General features: G+C 43.8%; 1 protein-coding gene across 3 annotated transcripts in view; it reads left to right on the top strand.

Moving 5' to 3' along the window:
* DCC (DCC netrin 1 receptor) overlaps nucleotides 1-19,066 on the top strand; it is a gene marked incomplete at its 5' end in the record, with an annotated part of 926,289 nt that overhangs the window by 333,869 nt on the left and 573,354 nt on the right. For all 3 annotated transcript variants that reach the window (XM_083402635.1, XM_083402634.1, XM_083402636.1), the window contains one exon: nucleotides 16,075-16,395. In XM_083402635.1, the coding sequence (XP_083258761.1) occupies nucleotides 16,075-16,395 (321 nt within the window). The remainder of the gene's footprint in view (nucleotides 1-16,074; nucleotides 16,396-19,066) is intronic.

Genomic DNA, 19,066 nt, shown 5'->3' with positions numbered 1-19,066 from the left:
GCCATTGGGTGACTCAGTCACTGTGCTAAAGCATGCTGAATGGATAGGGTCATTATCTAAGCCTCTGTTGCCATTAAGTGCTGGGAAATGATCCATCCCACAGATCACTCATTTGTGGATCTGCACAGTTGACTCACAGCGTAAACTGAGCATTCAATTAGGATGTCAAAAGAGGAGTTTCCACCAATTCTCGAAGGGAGCAAAATTAGCAGGCAAATGCAGAGCTTTCAGCTTTTGCTTGGCTTTCAGTAAATTGCTGTCAGGGGCTGGTGAGGTTCCGAGGAGTGTGTGGAAGAGGAAGCAGGGCCAGAGGCTGATCCAGGAGAAGGGGATAGTGTTTTATGGGGTTTTGTGCCTCCCACTAGGGAGGAGCAAGAACTGGAGGATGAGGAGGGGTCCGAGCAGTTGGAGATGAGGGAGGAGATGCAGGACATGGGGCTGGAGCTGGAGAAAGGGCAGGATGCACCAAGATCAGAGGGAGAATCAGTGTTCAAATGTAGGGGCCTGGAAGAACCCCCTCTGTCCTCTCCCCGGACTGGGAAGCAGGCACAGCAACAACTTCTGTGTAGGAGAAGTCAAGGGTGCTTACGCTTGCAACATCAGACGAGTTTGGCTGTAGGCATGTCCACACCATTGTTCCAAAAGTCCAGCTTGGAATCCAAGCCCAGAGAGGGACACCAGCTTTCCCGAAGCATTTGTGTACGTGCTTGGTGCACCTCAGGAGCTACTGTAAGTTAATGCTTGGTCAACAATTAGTTGGACTACCAGCCATTTGTCTTCCTTGGGCTGGGTGTGCTCAAGAAAACTACCACCAGGGGACTGGTCCTGGCTGCCAGCTTCCTCCTCCTTACTTATAAAGGTAAAGGTAAAGAACCCCTGACAGTTAAGTCCAGTTGCGAATGACTCTGAGGTTGCAGCGCTCATCTAGCTTTACTGGCCGAGGGAGCTGACGCTTGTCCGCAGACAGTTTTTCCAGGTCATGTGGCCAGCATGACTAAGCTGCTTCTGGCGAAACCAGAGCAGTGCACAGAAACGACGTTTACCTTCCTGCTGGAGTGGTACCTATTTATCTACTTGCACTTTGACGTGCTTTCGAACTGCTAGGTTGGCAGGAGCTGGGATCAAGCCACAGGAGCTCACCCCATTGCGGGGATTCAAACTGCCAACCTTTCGATCAGCTAGCCCTAGGCTCAGTCGTTTAGTTAGACCACAGCACTACCTGCGTCCCTCTCTTTAGTTATGGTGTTGCCCTTATAGATCTCTTCAGGGAGGAGGATGGAGAGAAAACTAGAATTACTTGACTCTGCCTGTCCTTGGCTCTGGCTCCATCTGCTGTTGGTCTCCCTGCCTTCTGCCCTATCCTTCTCAATGGACTCTGGCTCCTCACTTACGCCGAATGATATTTTTGAATTCTAAACCCAAGTATGCAGAAAGCCAGTGACGGGCTGAGTTGATGAATGTGGCATATGTGTGAGGAAGGTCTGTCTATTCTATTGCCTCAGAATAACGAGTGTGAACAGCTCCATTGCTAAGTGTGTCCTTTGAGACATGCGATATTAGAGGTCAGTTCATGCAATTTGCTATTCACAATAAACCTTATGCCACAATAAATCCATCAGTTTTGCACTCATTGCTAAGGAATCTCCCACCCGCCTTTTCCCATCTCCCTTCATAATTTGAACTCCTGATGTTAACTTTTTTATATGGCTTTCATTGTATTTGGTTTTTTTTGTAAAGTTGCTGTGAACTGCTTTGATATATATATATATATATATGTGACATGATGAGATGATTTGGCAGTATAAAAATATTTTTTAATATATTTTTATAAAGGCTTGTTTACAATAAATTCATTTTTTAAAAAGAAAGAAAAGAGAAGAGAAAAATTGTTGGGCGTTTGTCACCACCAAAGGGAAACAGAAGGAACAGCCCTATGTTAAATTATTCCCTTGAATGGGTTTCCAAATTGAAATCGCCAACATAGCAAGTGCAGAGTTGTTACGACACAGGGATCCATTTGAAATGATTTTCAGACTGGAATAAGACCATACGGTTCCATTGATTTTGAGGGCGGAAACCTAGTCATGTAGATAATACTATGCAGATGGGACCTTGGCTTTAGGGACACGTGCCAAGGCCTTGTCTGCTCTTGGCCACCCTGAGAGCCAAATGCCTCCTGATTAAAATGTGCATGGATGACAAACATTGCTAGCAGAAAACCGTACACCCAAATATTTATTATCCCTTAGCAAGGGATAGTGCTGCTGATGCTGCCATATGGCTGGCCTGCTTTTTCTAGAAGTCCAGAACATCATGCTCCATCCTTCTATGACCTGTCAATGTAACTGAAGTTTAGGAAAACTTGAAAGCCCAGTTTGATGTTTGGTGTGGCAAATGGGTGCCAGAAAGAATTAGGGAGGAAACATGGGAAGCTGCCTTATACAGCGTCAGACCGCTGGTCCATCTAATTCAATATTGACTACATTGATCCTCAAGATCTCCACAAGATTTCAAGCAGGGGATGGGGTTCCTCCCAGCCTTACCTGGAGCTGCCAGAGATTGACCCAGGGATCTTCTGGATGCAAGGCCAGATGCTCTACCTCTGAGCTATGGCCATTTCCCATATGAGTTGGGTGAGTGGTCCATTTAGTCTAGTGTTGTCTGCTCTGCCTTAGAGAAGCACTCCCTTCTACTCCTTCCACAGATGAAGACTGATTGGCCTGCTCTTCATATAAAATTTATGCTGTGCCATTGAGCTAAAGCGCCTCCCTGCACATTGTTTGGCAAATAACAATCCCGCAAGAAGCTCACAATTAGGCAGCTGATGTGTCTGTGTCCTGGGGTCTCTGTGGAGATTTGGCAAGTCATAATTGATGGGTTGATGGACTATGTTTGGGGGAGCTGTGGCTTGAAGAGATGCCCTATTTGCAGTGTCTCAGGGCTTGGGTTTTGTTGTTAACTTTCTCCAGCAATTTGCAGCTTGACTCGTTCCGACGAGTCATTTCTGATTCTTCCAGTGGATCCGTTTGTGACAATCTGTGGTTCCGTAGATTGATTTGTAGGAAACTGTGAAATGGAAACTGTGGAAGAGAGTGTTTCTTCATAGCTCAGGCTTGCATTAGTTGGCTTTATGTTCCTGACTCTGTATCAGGACCTCACTGCTTGAGACCAGTTACATCAGTGATTTGCCATGTAGGGCAGTCCACTCAAGAGAATTGATTTCCCTGCCTGCATGGCCTGCAAAAATAGGACAGTTGTCAAGCACCTGGTATGTGGCTGGTAAGCTACATTTTGCTTGTTGAACCACAAATTGTGCAGGTCTGTTCTGCATCCATACCTAATAAGTAGAAAGGGAAAAAATAAGTAGGGAAGTGTAACATGAACTGGTGGGAACTGTGTGATGATAATTTCCTGGCTTCCCCATCTACTCCTCCAGATGATGAAGAGGAAAAAATAACATGCACAGAACTGGATGCAAGCTGAAACCTTTCTTGCAAAAGACACTGATGTTTTCACTGAGATGCAGTCAATGCTGTACCATGCACCATTTAATAGGTAGTTTGTGATTTTGATTATGCCCACTTCCTGCCCGTTTTCTTTCTTTACTTTTCATTTCTTCTTCTTCTTCAAATCTCTTCTTGTGAGTTCTGAAAAGCTGAAATATTGCAGTCAGGACCCCTGCTCTGTTGGCTCGCTGGGATCTTTGCAGCTTGGAAAAAAAGGCTGCTTTGTGTCTGCACTGAATAACATCATTTGTTTCCTTAACGGTAACATACATTATCTTAGCAGTGCCGTTTGTTTTCTTAACGGCAATCATTTTGCTCTTCTTCTCCAGCATCTTTCAATGAAAGGCTCTAAAGATTTGGGAGAGGGAGTTATTCATTCCAGAAATGGAATGGAATGCTCTTTCTTATTTTGGGTATGGAATAATGCATAAAGGATAATTATAGGGAGAGATTGCAGCTTGGGAGAGAAAGGAAAGTATTGTTATTTATAGGTGTGCCCTAATGCACACATGTGGGAGACGAAGCAGGTTTTCTCTGTTATGAGCATTTTGAAGGTTTTTCTCCAGATGAGAACTTTTTGGATAGTATAGCTGCTCCCTGTGCAATAGGCTATGGTCAGGGCTGAGCACCCAGGTATAATAGTTTAAACTGGATAGTGCTGTATTTTAATGACTGTCTGCTTTGAGGTTTGTGGTGTGTCATCTTGGCCTCTGAATATCTGGGACTCTTGGTACTGTGTGAGGTTGTGTGGAGGATGGAGGTGTTGGTTTCTTGAAGGAGCTGTGAGCGGATGTGGGGGTTGGAGATGTAAAAAAAATGTGGAGGGTTGAAGGGGTTGAGTGAAGTGTAAAGGGAGGGGATGGCAAGGCACTTGGAGGTTGGCAAGGGAGGTGGGGTTGGCAGGAGATGGGGTAGGCAGGTTGGGGAGCAATGCCAGCAAAGGCAGCAGCCCCTAGGTAAAGGTAAAGGGACCCCTGACCATTAGGTCCAGTCGTGACCTTCTTTGGGGTTGCGGTGTTCATCTCACTTTATTGGCCAATAAAGCAGGCATACAGCTTCTAGGTCATGTGGCCAGCATGACTAAGCCGCTTCTGGCGATCCAGAGCAGCGCACGGAAACAACGTTTACCTTCCCGCTGGAGTGGTACCTATTTATCTACTTGCACTTTGACATGCTTTTGAACTGCTAGGTTGGCAGGAGCTGGGACCGAGAAACGGGAGCTCACTCCGTCACAGGGATTTGAACTGCCGACCTTCTGATCGGCAAGTCCTAGGCTCTGTGGTTTAACCCATAGTGCCACCCGCATCCCATAGAGCAGCCCCTAGTCCATATCAATATCAATATCAATACCTATCTATCTACTAAAAGCTTATCCAGACTTCCTTTTATGCCACATTTCTAGACACAAGTCTGTGCTTTCAAAGCCCCATATCCAAGGACTTTATTGTGGTTATTTCCCCCCCCCCAGTGTTTTCCCTTTGAAAACCTGCTCTTTACCCCTGAGTCAGAGCAAACAGCAACCTGCAGAAAACCTCAATTGCTATTTATTCCGATTCAGCATTAAAGAGCGGGTTTTCCTGGGGAAAGCGGCAGGGAAGAGAAAAAGTGCTCAGACACGGAGCTTTAAAATGGGGGCTTGTGCGTAGAAAATGTGGGACAAAAGGTAAGTGTGACAATCCCTAAGCTAGGGCATAGCTGTCAAGTGTCCCTTATTTGGAGGGACAGTCCCTTATTCCAGCACCATGTCCCGCTGCTGTCCCTTATTGATGGATGTCCCTGAAATGTCCCTTAAATGATGTCCCTTAAATTTCAAAGGAAGCAGCTCCTCTCCCTCCCTCCCTGCTGGCCAGGGAGGAGGGAGGCTCCAACTTTGTTGCTTGGCTGCGTTGCTCACCCAATAAGAAGTCTAAGAACGACTGGGGGGTGGAGCTTGCATGCCTTGTGCTGATCAAATTGGCTGTGTTGCCTGGGGACTTGCCTTTGCTCAGTGCTTCCCAGCGGAGAGGTGACAGTGGTTTTCCTTGAGGCTTGAGGCTTTGTTTGGCTGCTGGCTGGGCTTTCTGCCTTTGGCTCAGAGGGGTTCAGAAGTTGAACATACCTGTGCTGAGTGCTCGGATCGGAATCGGATGGATACGTCATTGATGGCACACTCACCCTTGCCAGCAAAGAGGTCTGTCTGGAGTGAGGGCACATGGTGGGGGGAAAGGAAAGGCGATCTTGTGGGAGGGGGGCTTTTGAATTTGTTTTGGAGGCTCCTTCGATTGACTTATGGGGGAAAAGAAAGGAGCTGGTTGACTAAAATGGTGGGTGACTGGCGATCTCATGGTGAGGGGGGGAGGCTGTGTGTGTGTGGCTAGTTAATGCAAGCTGAGGGGGGTTTTGAATGCTGGACGCCATTTTGTTGCACGTGCTGCTGCAAACTTTGCAGTGCAAAGCCAGGCCAGGAAGCCATCTTAAGTTGAGGCTGCATAGGCCTTGTGGCGCATGTGATTCAGATTCTATGCAGTTGAACCTCTGGTTACAAAGTTGGTTGGATAGTGTTCTTGAAGCTACCAGCATGAGTTTGACCAGACTGCAGGAGGACAGGAAGACTGGAGTGCCTGGAACAGGTGAGGCTGCAGGTCCCTTATTTTGGCTGCTGATCCCTTATTTTCAAGGCTGCTGGTCCCTTATTTTCAAATCTGTAAGTTGACAGCTATGAGCTAGGGTTTTCTTGAAAAGGCAGTATATCAGTATGGATTTGTTGAGCAAATATGTGTATGGAAATAATGAAAAAAAATATTATATAAGTTATACACATTGTAGACAGTTAAGTTAGGAAGAAACAGTACGTTGTAAATTATGGACAGACTATCCAACCCGCTAATTCTTTAAACCACATATAAGCCCATTTACTCCAAAACATAATGAGCCTTGCCACAACCTTCTGAAGCCAGTCAATGAGTGACGAGACTCTTAAACATAGACAGTTCAAAACTAATGCTTCTTCAAAGAAATGCAAAATAAAACAAAGAAGCCACCTTGATTTCATCCATTGCGATATTCCATCGCTGTTGTCTGACATGGCACCTTCCTCTCTCGGCTTCTGCCTCATTTAATTAAAAAACCACACTATTACTTCTGTTTCCTAGAGCTAATTTTTACAGATGATACCTAAACAAACAAACAAAAGCATTTCTTAAAAGGTGTGTCCAGACTGTGACTCAGCAAAATCTGTGAAACCTGACAAATCCTTGAAACCTGGGCTGGCAAATCTACAGTTGCTACTGGATTCTACCGAAGAAACATTAAGGAAAGTCAGTGTGGGTTCCATGAAGCTGGCAAAGCTGTTGAAAGTTGCAGTTAGATTTGCAGTTTAGTTTTGTGCTGATTGGCTTGGCTTGTGGCTTGTGATCTCAGTTAACGGTATTGGAAAAATGTATTGTGTGTACACCAAACAATGTAAACACACACACACACAAACTCCCCTTTCCAGCCTAATGACACGCTGCCTCTCATATTCTCGGGAGGCATTCTGCTTTATGATTTTTCTGCATGAGCAGCAGTTTAACTGAGCTGTACCTTTGGGAGTACTGCTCCCAAAGAGCCACGAAACGAAAGCTCGCTTCCAGTTTTACTCTGGGAGATCTATGTAGCCTCTTGTGCTACTGTGCAGCAGGGGGCAGGCTTAGGAGACAGCTGACCTTCTGCTGCCAGGGCTGTACCAGTGCGTCCCATCTCATCCCCCTTGTGTAAGCGCAGTCTTCAGCTCCAGCAAATACAGCAGCACACAATTTATCCATGTAGCATTAAGATAATTGATATTTATTAGTCCCCTGGTAATTTTCCGCTTTTTGTTTTTGGGTGTTGGGGATAAATCACAGCTGCAACAGGCACAGAGCATGCGTTTTGTGTCTATTATGTTGTCTTGATAAGGCTAGCCGGTGTTGTTCACCTTCCCAATGTGATTCATTGAGATTGATTGAAGCGCCGGGCTTGTCCTAGCCGTGGTGCAGTGTAATTAATGTCTCCTTATGCTAATATATGCGAATTCGGGAGTCTGCATGGGACTTGGGAGGAGGGAGAGAACAAATAAGGATTAAAGCAGGCTTCCTCAACCTCGGCCCTCCAGATGTTTTTGGCCTACAACTCCCATGATCCCTAGCTAGCAGGACCAGTGGGCAGGGATGATGGGAATTGTAGTCTCAAAACATCTGGAGGGCCGAGATTGAGGAAGCCTGGATTAAAGAGTTCACTCCAAAGTACAAATCAAATTTCTGCCTCACTAAATTCCCCCGCTACCCTGAAGAAGGAAAGAACCCATCAAGAAAGAAGATTCCACCTAAACATTAGGAAGAACTTACTGATAGTAAGAGCTGTTTGACAGTGGAATTTGCTGCCAAGGAGTGTGGTGGAGTCTCCTGCTTTGGAGGTCTTTAAGCAGAGGCTTGCCAACCATATGTCAGGAGTGCTCTGATGGTGTTTCCTGCTTGGCAGGGGGTTGGACTCGATGGCCCTTGTGGTCTCTTCCAACTCTATGATTCTATGATTCCATCAGAGGCATGACCAAAAGCAAAGATTGTGCCTGAATGGGACTCCATTTCTTTTAGGTTGTGCGACATCACAAGATTTGAATTGTGATGTGCTGCTAAGTTGATGAAGTGCTGTGTCTGGGTATATTTAAAGAGAAAAATCTGGATAACTAAGAGGATCAACACTCTGCAACTGGAGCTTAAGTGGGGGAAGCATGCTGATTAATATAATGCTTATATTAATTTGTTTAAATGTAACAAAGCTTCACAGTTGGCTTTTGCCTAGCTAGCACTTGAGGCTGCTAGCTATTTGCTGTTTTATACAAGTAACATGGATAGGTTGGAACCTAAACGTTTCAATGTGAGAGTTGCAGCAAAGGTGAGATTGCTAATCCATGCACTGGGGCTCTGCTTCTGGTCTCGGTGAATCCTGGAGGCTGGAGCAAATAGGACTGATCCTAGCTATTCCAGGATTTGTCTGGAGCAGGTTAAGGCTGCCCTGGATTGGATCAGACCCACCTGGGGCAATCTGGAGCTGTCAAACAGGGAGGCGTTAGGTATTAAATATGCAATCAGGAGAGAAAGAAGCTATTCTAGAATCTATCTTTGCTCACCGTCCAAATACATTTTTAAGCAGGGTAATCCACTCAATATGAAATGCCCACATTCTGAGCTTCCTTATGTGTGGAGTTTCAACTTAATTTGAAGTTTTGCTAGTTCATATTGTTCATATTTTTAAAGGGACAAACTGGAAACTCAGGCAAAAATATTTTTTTTTTAAGGTTGGCAGCACAGTGCCAAAGACCTGTCACAACAGAAACTTCTGCAGTATTCAAAATAAGGGTGTGCTTTTCTTTTTTCTTATTGTACACAAATAACATATTTTTGAAAGATTGCAGAAGCCCAGCTGTGAAGCTCTGTTGAGAACTACGGGTATTTGGAGACAGAAAAGCCCTTTTCTCCTTGACTTTATTGCGTCTTATCGACAAGAAAGCGCACCCAACTGTACACAATACAGGGCTGTATTTTCTTTCCAGAGTTTATTTCTGGTGACATGTTCATACTGCTTGAGTATTGATCTCAAGGCTTATACTGTTGTCAATAAAAAGAAAATGCAGTCTTATGTTGCAGAGTTGGGTATAGCCTGATGTCTCAATAACTTTTTGAAATGGGTAGTATGCCATTAAAAGTTTGAACTATGCCATTTTCTTCAGTAAAGCAAACACACAGAGGCACACACATATGTAAGCCCTTTCTAGCATTCGTGGAAAGTGTTAAATGAACTCACAACAGGGAAGTGTTGTGAAGGATGATTTTGCTAGCTCTGCTTCTTGCCACCATTGTTGCTGCCCTCATTGAATCAACCATCTGAAGTAGGGAACCTCATCATAGAATCTCAGATTTGGAAGGGATCCCAAGGGTCATCTAGTCCAACCCCCTGCTTTGCAGGAATCTCAGCTAAAGCATCCATGACAAGTGGCCACCCAATCTCTATCAACCAAATTAGCTGTTTTAAAAGAAGCATGTCCTCAACTGTACTTCCATTTCATCAACTGTTCAGCTGATGGCACTTCTTGATAATTACAGATAACTTCTTAGAGCAGTGGTTCTCAACCTGTGGGTCCTCAGATGTTGTTGGAATACAACTCCTATCATCCCTGAGCTCTGGTCTTGCTAGCTAGGGGTGATGGGAGTTGTAGTTCAACAACATCTGGGGACCCACAGGTTGAGAAAGGCTGTCATAGAGCTTCATCCCGTGTTAGATTGTCTTCCACAGAGCCTTGATTCATATTTCTGAGCAGTGGCGTAGCGTGGGTTGTCAGCACCCGGGGCAAGGCAAGTAATTTGCGCCCCCCCCCGCTGCACTGTCCCTCCCCCAGATAGTCCCTCGCTCTCTCTCCGCACCGCACCGCACGCCTGGCACCCTCCCCTCCACAGTGGGCGGCGACCCGGCGGCTCGGATCGGATTCGCACAGCCAGCACTGCAGTGAGAGAGAGTGAGTGAGCCAGGTAGGGGCAGAGAGCTGTGAGTGCGAGCGCCCCACCCCAGATGTTGCGCCCGGTGCGGCCGGGCCCCCCTGCACCCCCCACGCTACGCCACTGTTTCTGAGCATGCCTTTGCCCCCTCCAACAGTCAGATCTAATGCGAATTTCATGAGTTCCAGTGCTGGGCTCTGACCACAAGAGGTTTTGAATACCTGATATTTTGTTGTATTTCTATATTCTACTGGAAGCCACCCTGTGTGGCTGGGGCAACCTAGTCAGATGGACAGGGTACAAACAAATGATGATAACAATGTTTGAACCTCAATCTGATGCTTTGTAAAACAGTCCACCTTGGTCTGATGTGTTTGAGGTTGCCTAATTTCACTTGAGATCTGAAGATCCTTTGACATACATGTGTGTAGAAGAGGCTTAATTACCTCACCCACCTTATATGAAATTAATTAAATTAACTAAAATATTTTTAAAACGACAAAAACTGCTTTCTCATTTGAATGTTTATTATACAGTCTTGGTTCAGAAAAGAGGACGTGCTTTCTTTCTTTTTTTACATTTTGATTGAAGTAGATGACATCTGTAGGCATAAGAGGCCCTCCAGAATGGATTGAGCCTGCCAAATTACAGATAAACAGGTCCAATGGATTTTGTGCCAGCCCCTGCTAAAGTTCTGTCTAGCTATCTGGAAACATTAATAACTTTTATATTTGGGGGTGAAGTTTGCAGGCATGTTCATCCCTTTGGAGGGGATGTTGTTGTTTAGTCGTTCAATCGTGTCCGACTCTTCGTGACCCCATGGACCAGAGCACGCCAGGCACTCCTGTCTTCCACTGCTACCCGCATTTTGGTCAGATTCATGTTTGTAGCTTCGAGAACACTGTCTAACCATTTGGAGGGGATAAATCCTGCTAAATTCCAGAATGATAGCTGCAGTGGTTTTCCTGTCAGCTTTCCCCTGGGGAGAGATCAGTTTAAAAGCTGCTCTGCTGATCACTATGTACGAAAGGGAAAAAAAGTCATTAGTGAAGAACTACAAGGCCTGTTCATTTCATCTGCAATCATCTACTCTGCAGTGTCAGTGTAACCTACTGGCTAAGGAATCCTACTTGCTCTGGGGAGACAGGGATTCAAAAATTCTGGTCAGTTATGAAGCTCACTGTATGACCTTGGCAAAGTCCATGCCACTTATCTACTTAAACTACCATGGAGGTGCTGCAAAGATGAGAACCGTGAAGGAGAGAAAACTGGATGGAAGGACAGGGAATGCCCAGGGAATGCAATTTTATGCTGCAATGATAGCACCGTACTTTGCGAATCCTGGGAAACAATGGGTGGTATTCAACTAAGTTTTACTGTGTATAGCCATTGATATTAATGAACACAATTGAGTTCTCTACATTAATGGACGCTCACTATTTTCCTGGTGGGCGTTGGTTGTGGACTGTGGCGATCACACAGGGTCCCCAGACATTTAATGGTCTATTGATCCCTGTGCCAACACTGTGCTCACTTCCGCGCTGCCACCAACCAGTTACTCTCTGGTAAAACACTGAGTCCAGTCAGTTGTTAAAAGTGAACCAAAAAAAACCACAAGTTTATTTTACAAACATTAACAAGTTTATGGTTTCTCAGATAATATTCCTGTCAGTATCTTAACTTCAGTTTCTTTACTGGCCTATACCTTCCTAATACCTTCTGACTGATTATCTCAACTGTTTGACTGTCTCCTCTTAACAAATTCTCTCACTCTCTCACACCAGACTAGCCCAACCCACAGACTTTTTTATCTGTCTCTTCTAACTCCAGACTGTCTTCTCAACAACTCGAACTCTCCAAAAAACCCTCTGTGCTTCAACCTTATACACAGTTAACTCTGCCCCCTGGGTTTCCATTGGTTAGTCATTTTACAATTAGTTAACCCTTTCCCTATGAACCCAGTACGATGTCACACACATAGGAGGGCAAACGCCAATGGACCTTCACTCTCTTCCTCCTTCCTAGCCATCCAGACCCACGTGGTCACCAGCTGAAGGGGTATTCCCCTTGGCTGTTGCATTGCCTTCTGGCCAATAGCCAGGTTCAAATGGGCTAATCATGGCCCAGGTCTTAGAGAATTCCTTTGTTGGCCAGCCAGCCATTGGCCACCACCATGACTGGCTAGGCAGCAACACATAAAAGAGCCGGCCCCATGGATCCATGGATCCACTTTACTTGACCCTAGCCAGACCTCATATGGAGTATGGTACCCAGTTTTGCACTTTCAGAAGGATGTAGGCAAATGAGATAATGTGCGGAAGGACAAGTCATAAGAGGAAAGTTTGAAGAAAGCAGACAATTTTAGCCTGGGGAAGAAAAGACTGAGTGGAAATGCATGATAGCTCTTGTCAGTGACCTGAAAATCTGTACACAGAAGGGGGACAAAGATATAGAAGAGAGCTGTTGCCCCAGAGGGTGGAAAAAGATCTAATGGGCTTAAGTTGTAGGAGGGAAGAGTTCAGCTGAACATTAGGAGATACCTTTTAAAAAGTTTGTTATGGATGTTTCACCTCTGGGTTTCCTGTATCAGGGAGTGGGTTGAGCGAGGTGGCCTGCAAGACCCCCTCCCCCAACTAGTTGCAGATAAAGCAAGTGTGAGGGTGGAAGGAAGGTGAGATCATCACATTGAGAGATGAATTAAGAACAGATAGGGCTGTACCAATGTGCTTGCAATTGTTGAGCCTACAGCAAATCTCAGGGATTTAGGGGCTGTCAGGCTGGGGTTTAACCTGTGTGCTCCCACCAAGCCCTGGCCAAAGGAGGAGATTATAGAGAGAGCACAGTACCGCCAGAAAAGCTTCCAGAGCAACCTTGCTAAATGGTCTGAACAACCTGAGCATTCTTCCATTTGTGCCTCTTGTGTGCAATGGTCTGTCCTTGCTGGGTTGAACAGAACTGGATCCGACACATTGTGTTACAGACTTATATTTCTAATGATTTCATTACAAGGAAAAGTGCATGCTCCTTGTCTAGCTCCCTTTTGCTGTGGCTTAACAGGAGAGACAATGGGAGTATTGAGGTGGCAGGGAGGTGGGCATGGTTTGGGCATCCTGATAAACCCTAGCTGGTGCTTTCCCTGAAGCACCTGTGTCAACCTCCCCATCACTTCATCCCTTCTTCTCTCCCAGTAAGCTGCAGTGATGGCACCAACACCCCTCCCTGTAGTCCACATCTGTTCTTTCCTGTAAAAAGAATTGAAGCACAGTTTGAACGTTCTTCCAGCAGCTCCTAAGGCAGCAGTCATACAGATTCTGTGATATAACACCCTGTGACTCTTGTTTCTTCACCTTGGTTTCTCCAGGCACCATATTTCAGAGGTGATTTCCCTTCTTTCCCCTTCCAAAACTCTTTCACCAGTCACTCAAACTGTTAAGCATCGTCTACCAAAGCAATTTTCAGCTAACTGTAGCTTTTGGAGTGAATATGAATAGCTGAAATTGTGACTCAATGGCTGGGGTAATTGCACAAAAAATAGAGTTAATCTTTGTTTAACTCCTGCGACTTTATGTACTCGGCACACTGAAAACTGACAGAGCACCACTATTTCAAAATACGAGGATTGTTTTCCTGCGGTAATAGATCACTGGCGTAAGGTCTTAAATGGTTTTGCTAAAGCGAATGGCATCTTCACTGGAGCATACAAAACGTCCCTGATTATTCTACGACTATTGTTTTTAAAGTGTCAGTGAAAGTAGAGAATTATTTTTGGAAATGTTATGGAGTTTAGAAGTTGGGCTATGAATGGGGTCAGGTATGAGTGCAATAAAAACTATGGAGGAAGAAGAATTTTGCACAGTCCACATTTTAAAGCAAACTGACCTACTTTGCATGCCAGAGACCAAAACCAATGCATACATATACTGTAATTATCTGTTGGAATTTGCACCTTTTCAAATTTTGTGCTATAGTTCTCAACTCATAAAATGTACCATTTAAAACAGATTAACAGTATTATTTCACAATTGCTTTAGGGTAAAATAAGTTTATAAATGCGTGTGTTGAGATAAAATATTTATATATGATTTTTCATACTTCTTTTTTTTTAAAAAAAAAATGTAGTCTGATTTAACAACATAATGGAATGGACTTTTGAATGAAAGAATCCGAAACTGACACACTGTCCATCCTTAGTAAAGGCAGGGAAACTGTCCCAAATGTCTTGGACTATAATTCCCATCATCCCTAGCCTGTGTGGCAAATGTAGTCAGGGACGTTGGGAGTTGTAGTCAAAAACATCTGGAGACTTAGAAAAGGCTGCATAACACAAATATGTATTTCTCACCAACCGTACACTTGATGAGAAGTTGCCACCAACCATAGCAGCAACATGAAAATCTTCTTAGTATGTGTAGACATCATGTTTCTTAGATGTACATCTGATAGTATAAAGTGTAAGTTATTAGATGTACACCAAAGAAAGGAAATGTTCACAGCAGCCTTTGACAACCTGGTGCCTTCCATATGTTTTGGGTCAGGGCTGATGTCGGATGTTTTTGACTACATCCCCCATCATCCCTGGTCCAAAATAACTTGATGCACCAGGCTAGTGAAGGCTGATCTACGCACACTAAAAAGACATGGACCTGACTGCTGAAATGCTGTCTGGCAGTTCCAGCCTGTAACCTTGGTTGTGGACTGAGTGGGATGAACGGAGTCAATTCATAGGTTGGGTGACTCAGTCTATTTTCCCACCTATTTGATCCTGTTTCCATGTTGATATGTGACTTGAGAAGGGGGGAAAAAAACCTCACAGAAATTTAAATAAGTACTTAAATAGTATTTTAAAAATATTTCTCTCAAAACATGCATTTATAAAAGGTAATTTGATAGGATTTTGAGCTGGCATGCTCAGAAAGTGAAGAAGCTTACAGATAACTAAGTTCTGGTCCATACTTTAATCAAGGCTGTGCAGATCAGGTCAGGCTTGACGGGGATTCGCAAAGATAAAATACTTGAAGCATCCTTACCAATTCATGTCTGCGGCTGAATGTAAACTGATGCCTTCAAAGTTTCTAGCCAGGTGCTAGTATAACCTGCCTGCAACCGTCATCATGTCTAATCTTTTCACTTGGAAACCTTTGATAAGTTTCTGAGAAATCCAATGGTCCCCAAGTGCACAGTTTGAAACCTTTATAATAGAGGTTAGTGATATGAAAACTCATAGAGCCCTTTTTTTAGTGTCTTTCTTGTAGTTCAGTTTTTACGGGAAGCTGTTGCACTGGATTTTATGAAATTGCAAAGAACAGCAGGCAGTGAGATGTGTACTGTACTTTGGTGTTCCACCCAAGTGGATTGGTGGCATTCAGAATTTGCTTTCTCTTCCCTAGGAATTTGTTCATTTGAGAGAGCTCTATCGAATAACAGCAGTCCTCTTGGGAGTAAAATTCATCTCAGTGCAGAGGGCTGGCGCAGATGTAATAAACCACTTACAGTAAATCCCAGCTAAGCCCTCTAAATAAGAAATAAGTTGAGCAGAAGTTGTTGTTGGGCCTCTGCTGTTGGCTGAATCTGATGTTAACTGCTCATTTTTCTGTATGCTATCTTGGCTGGAGACTCGGAGGCTGTGGGGAGATTGGGTTGGCTGCTTAAATTACAGATTGGTCTCTCTTCTCTCATTATTTGGTTTGCATAGATTGATAAGGTAATAATATATCCTTGTTGAAATTTTGCTCAGAAAGAGAAGCTTCTCTAAAATAGCATTTGTAGAATTGCTACCAGTTTTCTGCCAAAAGAAAATTCAAGGCAGATTGACAAGGTGAGGCGAGGGATGATTTTAATTTTCTTGGAAGGGCCACACAACCCTAAGTTGTGCCTGACTTTTTCCTAAAGCAAGATTTGAGGTGGATTTGCATGCTTTTAACGCAGGCAAAATATCAGTGGGAATTTCAACCATAATTAAAGGAATTTATCCATTAGCATCATTTCTTCAGAGGCAATCTCAATGTTCCCCAGACCAAAAAGTTGCTTTTTGAGGATTGTAGTGAACTAACTGGGCTATTCTTCACCATTTATCCCAACAGGCACACAAGTTAAGGGATTTACAACATTGCGGTTCCTGATTGAGCCTTCGGATGCTGTCACCATGCGAGGAAGTAACGTGTTGCTCAACTGCACGGCAGAATCGGATCAAGGGATTCCCGTCATCAAATGGAAAAAGGATGGAGTCTTTTTAAACTTGGCAGTGGATGAGAGAAGGCAGCAGTTTCCCAATGGATCTCTTTTGATACAAAACATAGTCCATTCCAGACACCATAAACCTGATGAGGGCCTTTATCAATGTGAAGCATCATTAGAAGGTATTGGAGCTATCATCAGTCGGACAGCCAAAGTCTCTGTAGCAGGTAAGAGCTCTCCTTCCTTCCTTCCTTCCTTCCTTCCTTCCTTCCTTCCTTCCTCCTTCCTTCCTTTCTGGCATGATGAGAGGATGTTCTCATGCTAACTCTACATGGATTAAGACTTGTTTTGTTTGTGCATTTTGGATTAATGCTTTTCCTAATCCTTGCCAGGACTGAAGCACATAGTGGACCTTAATCCGGGGCAGGCAGGAATTCAGATTGTTGTGGCCAAAAGAGAGAACTGCAGGGAGATGAGACAAATAATCAAGGATACCTCTATACAACAATAGGTCAGAGGAAATGAAGAGAAACAATAAAAACTTCTGTTTCTGGCTTGCTCTCTGGTCTGCAGACTTGAGGGACTGAACTTCTGCTGCTGGCTACAGAGTGCCCCTTTCACCTTGCCTCATCTTGCCCCTCCCCCAACCAAAGAGTTGGGTTCGACACTCACAAAGATCAGTGTAAATGTGGAGTAAGGTTTAGCCTAGAATTGAAGTATGTGGTGTGAGGGTGCTGTAGAATCAGAGCTCCAGTTCCTAGGGATGCATCTGGTGCAGAATGTGGCCACCAGGCTTCTAACTGGTGTGGACAGGCTTATGCTCATCACACCAATATTCAAAATAATTTCAATGGCTGCCTGTTCATTTTACGGATCCAGTGCTGAGTGCTGTTGCCTACCATTGGGGCCCTAAATGGCTTAGGACCCAAATATTAGCAGTAACACTACTTCTCATTTCAGTGTACCAGAGATAAACTCTTCTAGAGTACAACAATGATGGAAATCTTGTTGTGTGCAATCAACTTTTAATTTTAAATAACTGTCAGGACAAAAGGGAAAACTTTTATCATTCCTTTTTTAAAAAAAATAATGTGGTATTTCTCCTCCACAGAAATGAAGTTAGACATGACATTACTGCCACAGTAATTTATTTCTGACAAGCTACTATTCATGCTTAAATATGTCTAATCAACCCTTTGTTGCTGTGTGATATTTGAAGCATGTTTATTATCTTCAAAAACAAGAAGCAGTCTTTGAAGCTAGAAATTAACTGCTTTCCAGATTAATTCAGGGTCAGAAAAAAACAAAATACCAAACTTCTGCAGAATGTGAAATGTACTTTTATTAGTATTCTTTTTTTCCTCCTACTTATCTTTTCTAGAGTGACAGGAATTCATTAGAGAACTTACTGGATTCAGCAGCCTTAGTTTCTGCCGCTCATTTTTGGGTGAAGTGCCTCTTGTACAGAGCTGACGCAAATTGGCCACTTCTGAAATCGCAAGATGATTTAGGGTGTTTAACAAATACTTGAGTTCAGATTCATGACCCTCGTGAAGGTTGCCAAATCCAAGACTTTGCTACATTCGGGTGTTAAAAAGAATCCCACCATTTGTACTTGGTAATCTGCTGTCTTGTACTTTAGAAGTGTCTTCCAGCCGTGATCTATATTAGCTTAACCAATCAATAGAACCTTGAATGGAACCTCCCAAATAATGAATGAAGACTGTGGGGAAGGAATTCCGATGTGAATGAAGATTTGCAGGGAAACCTCATCCCACTGCTGGATTGGGGTACTAAATGAAAGTCCTTTAATCCCTCCCCTGCAAGAGTCTCTCTCCCTCTCCCTCCTGCCTCTCTTTTTATTCCTAGAAAAATAAAACCAAGTTGCATACTTTCCCCACAAACAGTGGAGACTGCCCTCAGCCAGCCTCTACCTACAATCTTCTTCCTTGCAACCAGTCCAGGGTGGGGTGGCTTTGCCTGTCAGCTTCCTTCTCCTTTGTCTCAGTGTTGCCCTTGCAGAACGCTCAGCAGCCTTAACAAATTACAGTTCCCACAATTCTTTGCTGTTTGAAGTGGTATGATGCTGCTTAAATGCTGGGGCCTAATGCTCATCTAGGTAGTTTAGGAGGTTTAACAAAATGAAGGATGTCGTCCTCTTTCTGTGCTTCTCCCGATGGAAACATAGAGATGGGACAGATATACCCCTGCTTTAAGTTGTTTACATATTGTCTCCTCTTCTATATTATTTACTACAAAACTTGATGACTAAGCTCTTTAGCGATGAAATGTTGGATTACTGGAACAACGTCTAAGCACTGAACCACTGGTATAGCCAGTGCTTTCTTTTCTGGGGGGACTCAGGGGTACGCATACCCCTAAACATTTTGTGAATTTTTGTACTTTTGCCCATTGACTGTATTTGTTTTTCCCAAACTGAACTATAAATTTGTGATTTCCTTGAGTCAAAATGAGAGTACCCCTGACCATTTTTTCAGAAAAAAAGCACTTGGTATATCACAAGTGGACTCTTTATTACTGCATTTGCAATTGTTCAAGACAAAATCTAATTCGGAAAGAGAAGAAATGAGCACCGAACCACAAGTGAACTCTTTATTTACTGTGTTTGCTATTGTTTAAGATAAAACATATTTGGGAACGAAACTACTTTCCCCATTTTTATTGACGTTTAGTTACAGATAGTTGCCTTGGTGGTATTATCTTGTGTCAATTACAGTAGTCATTGTATCACCACTCTGGTCATTGTTTTCTTGTAGAACTCTCAGCAGGCTTAACAAGCTACACTTCCCATAATTCTTTAGGGGAAGCTATGGCTGTTTGAAGTGGAATGATGCTGCTATAGTGGTATGATGCTGGAGGTATGATGCTGGAGCCTAA

This window comes from Podarcis tiliguerta (genome assembly GCF_965153285.1).
Source record: "Podarcis tiliguerta genome assembly, chromosome: 11".
NCBI lineage: Eukaryota > Metazoa > Chordata > Lepidosauria > Squamata > Lacertidae > Podarcis > Podarcis tiliguerta.
This window is presented reverse-complemented; position numbering and strand designations above follow the sequence as displayed.